General features: G+C 43.7%; 1 protein-coding gene across 5 annotated transcripts in view; it reads right to left on the bottom strand.

Annotated features, from left to right (window-relative positions):
* Nucleotides 1–1,758: 1,758 nt before the first annotated feature.
* The window catches only part of LOC135915031 (protein boule-like), a 67,112-nt gene continuing 56,742 nt past the window's right edge, over nucleotides 1,759–12,128 (bottom strand). For all 5 annotated transcript variants that reach the window (XM_065447995.1, XM_065447999.2, XM_065447996.1 and 2 more), the window contains exons 11-12: nucleotides 11,284–11,481; nucleotides 1,759–5,452 (exon numbers count right to left, since the gene is read on the bottom strand). In XM_065447995.1, the coding sequence (XP_065304067.1) occupies nucleotides 5,316–5,452; nucleotides 11,284–11,481 (335 nt within the window). In that variant the 3' untranslated portion in view covers nucleotides 1,759–5,315. The remainder of the gene's footprint in view (nucleotides 5,453–11,283; nucleotides 11,482–12,128) is intronic.

Below are 12,128 nucleotides of genomic sequence, written 5' to 3'. Positions count from 1 at the left end.
AAATGGGTTGGATCGCACATGGCAGACATTGCCAGCTCCCGACTGGATGCTTACCATTATCATTGAAAAGGAAGGTGTACAACCAGTGCATCATTTTACCAGTGCTGACATATGGGGCAGAGACTTGGAGACTGCCAAAGAAGCTTGAGAACAAGTTAAGGAGTGCGCAAAGAGCGATGGAATGAAGATTGCTAGGCATAACGTCAAGAGACAGGAAGATAGCGGTTTGGATCAGAGAGCAAACGGGTACAGACAACATCCTAATTGACATTATGAGAAAGAAATGGCACTGGGCAGGTAATGTAATGCGCAGATTAGGTAACTGTTGGACCATTAGGTTTACAGAATGGGTACCAAGAGAAGGAAAACACAATTGAGGATGACAGAAGACTAGGTGGAGCGACGAAATGAGGAAATTCGTGGGCGCTAGTTGGAAACTGTTGGTGCAGGACAGGGGCAATTGGATAGCAAGGATAGGCCTTCGTCCTGCAGTGGACATAAAATGGGTTGCTGCTGATGATGATGAATAGCAACGCAAAATACTGACGGCTGCTTCTGAAGGTCGCCAAAAATTAGCATCCACTCACAAGATAGGCGTTACTTTTTCTTCTTTTTACTTGCTTCAAGTTAGCTGGGACACCCAGGAGATAACTTAGCACTTTGTACAGGCTGTTTCTCCCTGCCCTTTGTCTTTCATTGCACTTATGATTATGTCTCTGCCTTCAGCCAAGACGACTGCAACTTGGCAGATAAGTTCCGACGGCTGGGAGCTACAATGTGTTATAACAACTGTTTATAATGACAAGATGCGAGTGGCCCTTACGCATGCTGCCAGTGGCATGGTTACATTGTGGAGCTTATGGAAGCGGCACAGTTGCCGTGGTACTCATGATGCTGAGCATGAAGCCAGCAACTCGATTCTGGCAGCTGCAGTGGCTGCCATTTCAATGGTGTTGGAATGCAAACTGTACTAATATTAATTTCAGAAAGTCAAATTATGTGCACGAGACTTCCACTATGGCACTTCTTGTAGCATGCATAATATGCTGCATTTAGACTGTTGTGGCGGCGGTGAAAACCTTTTTTTTTTGGCAATAGGGTGGGCTTCATCTTTCCTGGGCGTCTGCCACGAGCCCTCGGGCTCTGGCGGCATTGATACGTTAAACCCAGTGAATTCTCTTTCATGATGATCTCTTTCTCTTGGTGCACATTTAATGACAGCAGAATTGAACATTTGCGTTTTATTTGTTTTTGCTAGTTCTTTCTGTATAGTAGCGAGACGGGAGAAAAAATATTATAATGTGTACAGAAATGTAGTACACAATAGTTTTTGCATCCAGCCACATCAGACGCGCCTGCCATGATCGGGGAATCAAATTCGCTAGATTGTAAAATGAAATGCATCATTTATCATGATATAACAACTATACCTGGCCGCACTTCTATGCTAGCAGAACAGAGAATAAACAAATTGCTGTGGTCGTTGGACATAAATATGAACACGTGAGAATTCACTATTGTTGCAAATTGGCAAAAATCTGGGAGTGAAGTCTTGAGTGACACATCTACAAGACTTGGCGTTTGAAAACAGGTTTGCAAAATAACTTTCATGCCACCTGAAAACTGCTTGCACGAAGAATTCTTATAGAAGGCGTTGAGAGAACGTCACATGGTGGGCTTGTGAAAACTTTATACAGTGCACTGTCAGATCCAGCATCGATTTTGCATTGGTCAATTGAAAAACAAATGAACACCGACTACGCCCACTCATTTTTTTTATTGTTACTATACCAGCAAATACACGCTCCACATAGTAAACAGTAATTCTGAGTGCGCCAAAACGGCGCCACTTTATATTAGAGGCAGAGAGAGGCCAAGATAATTTTTTCTTCACACCAGCCACTTGATGCTAAAAAAACAAAGTTTACGTTTTGAAAAAGCACTTGTATAAAAATGCTAGATAAAAAAATGCTCTATTGTTCTTTTTTCTGTACGAATAAAAATATTTGGCATGAGGAAAATGTAATCAGCGCCACATTACAATGCCAGAACATCTTTCATACATGAGAAGTCACTTGCTCTGCCTCACGGAAGAACTGCATGAAATTCAGGAGGGAAAAATAAAAAAAAAAAACTCTAAACATTTGCACTTTGAGTACATGTGCAAGAAAGTTAGCCGAGAAACAGCACTTCCACTTCCGGCAAAAACCTGAGATCATGACCAGTCTTTTCTTTTGCATACTTTTCATGACCAGCACAACGTGATGAAATAATATTCTATGGACACTTGGCACACGTACATGGTTGAAACGAAAGACAACACAAGGGACGGCAAGGAAAAAAAAGTGTCATACAAACATTGCACACATTCGCGCATCACCTTTCTTTGGCTTTTCTTAACATGAGAGAGGCACTTAACTGTGTGGCTGCCTGCTTCTCTGCACATCACACAAGCCTATCCTCGCAAACAACACAAACCAACTTTGCGTACAGTACTCCATGTGTGCGTACAGTGACAGAGCGAAGGTGATCCTTCTAGAAATAATTGCACTGTGGATAAATTGCATTGTTCTTGACGTACTCTGTGGGTTCTGCCCCTTGCATCTGCTTGCTCACTTCCAAGGCCAACTGACGCAGTCATTGGTAGCCCACCACAATAACTTTTTAATAGCTATATGACACGCAAATGGACTAGCTGTCAATCACAGTCGTTTTTTAAAATATTCTTTTGTACTGCATAAAAAAAAAGCTACACAAAAATACCTGCACAGGAGGCAAACAGTATCACAATCTGCCGTGAACGATACTTGCAACTGTACAGTTTATGCTAACTTTCTGGCACCACAGTAACAGCAAGAGTAGGCGCAAACAGCAACTGAGTCAGTGAGTGATGCTGCACGCCATAATCACAGGCACAGATGTACTGTGTGAGCCTCTAAAGAAGGAACACCGATCACGGACAGAGTAAAAAACAACAGTTTGGATACACACATGAAATATGGGTAAATAAGTTCCTCGTATGCCACTGACTTTGAAATCCCTTCGGTACAAATTTTAAAGCTTCGGGGAAAAAAACAAAGGAAAAAGAAGAAGACGGGGACCTTCACGCTTTTAGCTTGGACGTTGTATCCTCTTAAGTATATTGCCTGGACAAATTCTGACAAGTGCCGAAGCTGCAATCCATGTGAAGAAAGAAAGAAAGAAAGCAGCGGAACTTTGTGCAGTATATGTCTAAAACTGAAAATTTTCTACAACAGCTAGGAATAGCGCTGTCTTGAGTGATGCTTCGTGTTCTATGGTTTTGTAAAGTAGGTTACTTGCAGAAGGAAAGTTTAAAAGTCCATAATTTGTGCAATTTTGACTGGAAAGAACAAGCTGTGGATTTCACTCAAAGCTCAGAATGGCCAGATGCTTAGTAAGATGTCTTTGCCACCATGTTGTGGACACGAACCATGCCGCTGGCACCAATGCACATGAAAATTTTGCAAACCTACTGAATGCAGACACACACCTCAAATCACAGGTCCTGCTGGCGAGCTGCAATGTATGCGTGCAAACAACAAGCTTTTCACCAGCTGCAAGTGAGTGCGGCACGTGCACTGAAGTGCGAGAAAACATGTACAAAAAAGACATGGCATGTTTATAGAGGGTGTGCAATATTTCTAACAGTGTGCGTCACTTCAGCAGCTTATTCAACACAGTGTTGCAATTGTGAACAGTGAAGCTGTAGTTGAAATAAATACTTGAGTGATGCTGCTGAAATACGACTGCATAAAAGAACACGCATTCCACACACAAATACCTAGAGCCAGGGCGACCACCGACACTTGAGAAGCAGGTGCAAGAACGGTAAAAGTCTGCTAGAAAGCATTCTTTTTTTTTTGTCTTAAAAGTAAGCTTCCACGGAGATGCAGATTTACCCTTTGATCAATGTTAGTTCTGTAAGAAAGGTTCTTAAAACTTTTAAACTTTGTATAATGCTACTAGTTTCCACAAATAGCATTCAACGGGACTTTTAACATTATAATAATTACACCTAAAACTGACTGCAGTGTAATGCAGAACATCACTGCACAATCTTTGCGACAGAGCAGTTGAACAGCATGTCAATCAACCATATGTGCTAACAGGGGCACATATGACCTGCCCTCCCCATTTCTAAGGGGTGTGCAGATTTTTTAAATTTCACAAGTGGAAGGCAACACAATTGTGCCTCGTCAGTCAGATCACTTGACAATACAAGCATTATTTGCCCAGAAGATCCTCATGTGCAATTTAACAAATTAACATAACTGCGCATATAAATCTTGTAATGAATACTGTAGTGTACACATGGCAGTTCAGGATTGAAACCAGTCATCCTTCCAAAAATGATCAAATGGTAAGAATTTTGAGACTACAATCAATATTCAAACATGTATTTTATACATTTTGACACCCAAAAACGTGCACCGAATTGAAAGAAGAATTCCCAGACAATTTTCCTTGTACACTGCAGAACTTAAACATATATGGAATACAAATGCATATTCAGGTATATTTTCAGGATGTATGTTGAAGTTGATGCTAGATTCAGAATGCTCATCAACTGGTGAGCCCTTGAGCACCAACCATCCTCAACACAAGTGAAATGTGTGGTGTGTAGTAAGCTGAATTTGTTCATTAGCTAGTTGTGTGTTGCTATTTTTCATACCAAGTAATGTTTACCTCTTGATGTAATCCAACCAAAGAGGCAGAATTGTGATATGTGCAACAGGCAAATAAGAAATCTGTATAACTTAAAAATGTGAGACTTGGCAGGAGCACCCCAATTTTTTTGCAGGTACAAAAGTTTGCTAAGCAAGAGACTGATGTTTAACTTTGGCAGAATGAAAAAAAAAGGGGGGGGCACCTTGTCGAGCACTAAACATTTTAGGCAGAGAGTCACCCAATAACCTGCGCAACATTTTCACACATTCTGCTCGTGTGAAAAGCCCACACTAAGGCACACGTAAGCAGCACTGGCCCAAGGTAAGATGAGATGCCTAAAGGGTCGGAACAAGTCTGACTGGCCTGTGCAAGCAAAACAACTCGCGGACACAGTCTGGAGATGTTCACACATATGCAGAAATGCCAGGTGGAAAGGCAGAAGAAACCTAAGAGCACTGTCAAGTGGAAAGAAAAGAAAGTGGGCAATTGGCGCACTTCAGGTTTCACATGAGGCATCTAACAGATCTGCGAGGCAAGAAGTGGTGGTGGAAAAGAGGCGGAGGATGAGCTTGACGTCCCATCATCAGTAGGCAGAAGAAGAGGAGCGCGGTGGTGAAGGCTGGTCTTCAGGGGCACTGAGAGCGGGTGCTGCAGGGAGTGGGAGGAGTGCTGAAGAGGCAGTCCCGCCAGGTTGCCCCAGAGCCTGGACGCTTGCTAGGCTCACTGGGCTGGGGTTGGCCATCAGGGAGATCCCGTTCACTACCTGCACAGAGCCAAGCAACAAGTGCATGTCCTTGGCATCGATACAGTTGCATCACAGGTGAAGCAATAGACCGATTTCACTACGTTCACCACAGTGTTGCTATTTTAGCAATTTTGTCCGTAGATTTAAAGGGCCCTGAACCACTTTTTATCGAAGTGAAAATAGGCTATCTTAGAAATATTTTGCTACAATAAGTACCTCAATGCGCTCAGCATAAGCAAAGTTATTGGCAACCTAACACAGCCACCACTGTGCGCCCGTTTCTTCGTCAAAGCCTTGCACTGTGAAGGCTACGGCACAGTGGGGAATGCCCACAATCTCCGCCTTCTAAATGTCACCGCGGCGCGCAGTTGAAATTTAATTTTGGATGTGAACTTGCAAGCCGCAACTTCCGGCTTTCATGCCTATGATGCACTAAACATAAGCCAAACGCGGTTGTCCTTAGCGAGCCACAGTGAGCTTAGCCAGTGGACTTGTGGCCGCACCGTGCAATATGTATGCCATGTATCTGACCCCAGCTTGAAGCCAGCTATCAGCCAATAGAAGCCGTCTAAGGTGATTATGAAATAAAGCATCCAGAAGAGAGCGAGGAGAGGACTTTCTGTTGAAAGGAGAGCGTTAGAGAGAAAGGTGACTTCGCTATCCGCTTGCGAGCTCCATGCGCTGCGTATGACGGCAAAACTTGACTGAGATGTTTACAGCAGCGTATGCTACCTGCAAACTATGTTAAGCCGGAGGCGTTGCTCAGGGACCCTTCAACGCTTCATTTGGCTGTTTATCAGCAAATTCTCCTATTTAGTGACCAGCAACTTTTATTGGCAGCACGACAGAACAGATGAAGCCAAGGGCACAAAGGGCACCACACGCGCTGGTGGCACCCACAATGTCCAAACTCGTTGTGTTTTGTGTCTTGTCTTATTTAGGCTGCAATGGCTTCATCAAATATTAAGGAACTAGCCCAAGAACAAATCTGGTAAGATATTGACTTATAAGTGAATAAATTGTTTTAGAAAGCCATATCCAAGCAACTTTCTGATCAGTAGGTGGCCGAAATTGGCTGTACGACGCGTGGGCTTGGCGATTATAATAATGTGGTCTTTCCTCAGGAAGGCTTAGCTATTCACTGTGCTGAGGAAAAATGGGCAACTGGCAACCAAAAATTAATTTTTGTGTGGAGATCTAAACAATCAGGTGTGTGGAGAATTGGGAGTGCTTCCAGACGCTTTAGACATAAGCTTTTGTCTTCAGAAACAGGGTGTCAGAAAGAAATGTTTTTTGTTCTGGTTCTAGTGTCGTTCCACTCAAAAAAGTTCTGTTGCAATTCTGCTCTGAAAAAAAAAAAAAAGAAAAAGTAACGGTTTATAACAATTTGGTTCGCATGCAAAAATTCTCGAAGTAAAGTAACGATAAATACATAGTGTTTATTTTTCTCAACAAATGAGTTATGAAATCATGCTCAGTGCCTTGAGTCATGTCATCCAAGTGTACTTGCTGAAATGCGAGACTGCTGTTGTGATAAAACAAACTTAAACGAACAAAACACACAATAAGAATTCAGTAACAAAGTGTAATACCGGCAGAAAACGAAATAAGCTCTTCAGGGCACAAGCCCTAGGTTTTGCTAGAATGCCTATCTGCTAGTGCACAGAGTGGCAGGCTTAGGTTAGTGGACCACTTGACCAGCTATCGCTCGTACTATCCCTACCTGAGATACCTGCTAACTGTGACATAGCCCGACGTTGGCTGCTTCGGATTGCAGACTTTCCACTTGAACCAAAAACTGATGAAAAATATTTCGGTTTCGCTCCAAACAAAATAATAAATAATGATTTGCCTACGTTTTCATTCTCATCAAAAATATCCTTTTGTTTTCATTCCTTTCTGACACACTGTTCAGAAGATTGTCACACGTAATTCGATCCCGTGACCTCATGCTTAGTGAGATGTAACATTGTCCACTCTTGATGTAGATATTGCAAATAAAACCCAGTACTCCTTGTTCTAAAAAAAAAAAAGCACACAAACCTCCCTTCAACAAAGTCCTTAGCATGGATGAGTTCGACGACGGCATGGGCCAGCTACCCCCTTTTTACATGCCCGACCCCAACTGTTACAGCGCATGGTCCTCTAGTAATGGAGTACACTTAAATCTCGTTATAGCGAAACGGCTTATAACAAAATAATGGATCAAACGAAAGAATTGTAATTCCCCTTGAAAGTTCCCATAAAAACCCATGTGTTTAAAATTTCGTATCAACGAAAAAAGATTCGTTGATCAACAGATATAATGAAAAATCTTAATTCCAAAATTGCACTAAACAAGCCACTTTGTACATTACATATAGATTTCTTAAACTGCGTAAAGTGGTGCGGCCCTCCGATGCGACAGCTCAAATCTCCCACGGTGGCCCCTCATCATCTGACAACGCTCCAAGCCAAGCCAAACTGGCCAAGCAACCAAGCCACTCCGTTCGTTGCGTGCAATGCGCACTGCCAGCCGAGTGCGCGCCTTTGTTTGCGTTGTTCCGTATGCTGTCCGTAAGTGCTTTTTCTGCCGTGTCACCAGTTTCACAACAGAGAAATGAATGGCAGCAGCAGCAGCAGCAGTAGCAGCAGCTTGAAGCTAAAACAGAAAGTTATCACCTTGGATCAGAAGGCAGCCATAATTAGGGCTGTTGCGTCAGGCACGAAGAAAACTCAAGTGGTCAAGGAGTTCGGCATCACGCTGAGTACCCTTTCTACAAATCCTCAGCAGCAAAGAAGTCATCGCTGGAGCTGTTGCACGTGGCGTGAAAGGTAGCCGGAAGAAGCTGCGGTCTCCTGCCTTTGAAGTCATGGAAGAGGCGCTGTTCAAGTGGTTTTTGAATGCAAGGGCTGCTAATTTACTTGTGAGTGGGGCACTGCTCCAGAGAAAAGCATCAGACTGCTTGCTGCGACAGCTTCGTTGCAAGCGATGGCTGGCTGCAGCGTTTTAAGGAGTGCCGTGATATTGTTGGCAAGGTCGTCACTGGCGAGACCCAGGCCGTCGAAAATGAAACCGCAACGGTGTGGGTGAACGCTAACATTGGTCCTCTCCTTGAAAAGTATGAAGAGAAGGATGTGTTCAACGCCGACGAAACAGCTGTCTTCTACCAAATGTTATTACAGAAGACCCTATCATTAAAAGGCGAGCTCTGTCGTGGCGGGAAACATAGTAAAGTCCACGTCACTGTGCTCCTTTGTACGAATATGGACGGATCGGAGAAGATGCCACCTTTGGAGATAGGAAAAAGCGCGTCGCCACAATGTTTTAAAGGAAAGAGGCGACCAACTGCAGTACTTATCAAACCGGAAAGCCTGGATGACAAGGGAAGTTTTTGCGGGATGGCTGCCTGACTGGGACGCAATCGCAAGATATGCCTTTTCTTGGACAACTGTGCTGCCCACCACACCACTGCTGCGCTGACGAACATCAAACTTCGGTTCTTGCCCCTGAACTACAGGTCAGTGATACAGCCCCTTGATGAAGGCATGATAACGTCATTTAAAGCTGGATACCGGAAGCGGGTGATAGACAGACTTGTGTTAAACATGCAGTTGAACCACGACACGAAAGTCGATTTGTATATGGCAATAGAGATGCTTAATGCGGCATGGATGGATGTGACAGCCAACACCATTGCGAACTGCTTTTGACGCGCATCATTTGCTGCCAACGAAAGCAACCCTGACACTGAGGACTCAATGGACCGAATGGCCTTACGCGGTGGTGCCGCTGTAGCAGACGAAGCTTTAGCGTCAAGGAGGGTGCTCCATGATGCCGGTGTCGTGTGTGAAGGTGAAACCTTGTGCAACTACTTAAGCGTGGATGCCGACGTTCTGGCAATTGAGGAGCTGACAGATGATGACTTTGTGCTTGCTGCCCAGGAGCATGAAGGAAGCGATGATGAAGGTGCCGCAGCGGACAATGACACATCGTCCCAGGCGCTGGACGCGGTGAACCTGCTGTGCCCCTACTCCGGCGGCCACGAAGACTGTGCAGATGGGCTTGAGATAGCTGCTGCTGCCGAGAAGGCCATCTTTTGGTTAAGGAAGACACAGCAGCGAAGCAGAACCAATTATTTTGCGCCGTCAACAAGAAAGGTTTGTGCCATCGACATGGAAGGAAATAAAATCAGTTCTTATGTGTTTGATTCCAGTTTCTCCCTGTGTGTGATAATGGTAAGGACGATTAGCACTTGCCGCGAATGCAGCCACTCGGCCGCAACGGGACCCGATACCTCGGCGATGGCTTAAATGTAGTAAGTGCACGCTTCGGTGCAATAGTCTCAAATTATTAGTCAGTGGCTATAACAAACTAACGCTTATAACGAACAAAATTTAGCACCCTTTCGACTTCGTTATAATGAGATTTAAGTGTAGTTATAAATTGTAATAAAACAAATGTAATTTTCAGATTAGAAAGGAACACAGTTTGAAGAGTGCCATTAACTTATGCTAAATAACTGCCGTATTGACATAGTCAACGAGTGTAATACGTTGGGAATGATCTTTTCCAATTGCATGCAATGGGATCCACATACAAACCCCATTCTAAGCAAGTTGGCACACAATGTCGGCTTACTGTATTGTCACAGAGACCGACTACCAATTACCACAAGATTGCTGCTTTACCATTCTTTGTTTTCATTATGTGTCTGCTATTGCTTTTTTGTCCGAGGCACAATGACTGCTACAAACATTGAGAAACTAACTCGTATGCATAACAATGTAATTCGAACTGTACCATATTTACCTGAATCCACTGTGCACCTTATTTGTGAGAAAACGGGGCCGAAAACGGCCTGTGCATTACAATCGGATACAAAACCAAAACTGCAATCACAGCATTGGCAACAGCCTACCATCAGAGCCGTCAGACGCAGTGTCATCACCATCACGAAAAAGGTGACTAAGCACGATTTCGTGATGGTTGCTGTCGGTTCATTCTGTGCTCAATTACAATCTTGAATGGTATCTCCAGCCAATAACCTTTAGAGGTACTATTGCGTTAATGAGATTTCGTGCGACTTGGCACCGGATACACCAGTGTAATTGGCTGGCAGCTTTCCTGGTACTGTACTAAGCTCGCTATCTTCGCACATTGCCAGGAGCGCTGTTGGATGCATACTCCGTCCAAAGACTGTTGGATGCATACTCCGTCCAATGCAGTCTCTCGCGAAAGTGATAGCAGTATCTCTAGAATGATCACAAATAAATAAATAAATAAATATATAAGTAAATAAGTAAATAAATAAATAAATAAGATACGAAGTATTGTGTTCAACTATTCAAACATATTTGGACAGAAAGAAACACAGTTGAACCCACATACAGCATCACCAGAGTTCACAATAGTCGAGTGTAACAATGAGCAGCTGCCCCATCCTGAATTTTTGTGTGTACTACAGTAAAATAAACAGCTTTATACAATGTTCCCATGCCACATTATCAACTGTAAGAATTAAACCTGGCTACTGGGTGTCAGTGCAAAAAAGAAAAGGAAAGCAAAATCCAGGAAAAGAGAAATGAGAAGGTTTGCAGTCACTTTTAAAGTCAAATTACCAGAAGCTTACTGCAGTATCTCATGTAGTGTCAGCAGTGGATAACTCACAGTGTGGCAGAGAGGGAAGTCACGTGGGGAATGCTACACTCATAGCAGCAGGACCTCCAGTGGAAATTTTCTATCCAACAATGTCATATTAGCACACAGAAAATGATGCTCGACTTATGACGAATAATCGGTTGCTCTAACTCGGCTTTACATTTTCTTTAATTGTCCCTTGACTTCAAAGCCCATGGAGCCAACTTACCTTTGGTATACTCCTCAAGGGAGAGGAGGGCTTCAGGTGGCGCGGTGTAGCGCCGTTGCCTAGGCGCCAGCTCGCGTGGGCGACGCGGGGTCTGTATCGGGGAGTTGGCTCCCAGAAGCGAACTTTGGGCGGGGGAAGTGCCCTCATTGCCAGTGCTGGGTGCAAGCTGGACGGAGGGGCTGGAAGGGCCCTTAGTCCCTGTGCAGCAGGTAACAACAGTGGATCAGCGCACGCATGCATAGGGGATCACTCAGTGTCAGTAAGTTATGTAAGAAAATCACTAAATTTAGAGAGTTTTTAGTCGCCTTAACAACTTCACCTTTCTAGAGACTTAGTAAGCATTTTTTTTAAGCGACACAAATAGCCAGTAAATTGCGCCAGTAAGGTTCCTCAAACAACTACGGCCGAGTTAATTGTTTTGCCCCATACTTTATCCCAAGGAGTACAATGCGTATGTCCAGCGCTAAAGCTATTTTTATAGGCAAAGCACAATCTTCAGAAGCAACACAATTTTAGAAAGTCTTGTTTTAACATTCCATCGTTGACTTGCCACTGCAGGAGCTAATTTAACGCTATAGTTGAAAAAATAATAAGGTAGACGTCTAGGAACAATTCACACACACACACACACACACACACACACACACACACACACACACACACACGCACACACACACACACACACACACACACACACACACAAACAAAAAGACAATTCTGAGCAAGTCACTATTATCACTTAGCGACTTTTCACTAAAATTGAGTGTTCTGCTCCAACCAACTTCAGAAAAAGATTGCCAACACTGGCATCACCACACCAGACATGCAAAACCAAAGAACTGTAA

The sequence above is a fragment of the Dermacentor albipictus genome, chromosome 1 (genome assembly GCF_038994185.2).
Source record: "Dermacentor albipictus isolate Rhodes 1998 colony chromosome 1, USDA_Dalb.pri_finalv2, whole genome shotgun sequence".
Classification (NCBI taxonomy): Eukaryota; Metazoa; Arthropoda; class Arachnida; order Ixodida; family Ixodidae; genus Dermacentor; species Dermacentor albipictus.
This window is presented reverse-complemented; position numbering and strand designations above follow the sequence as displayed.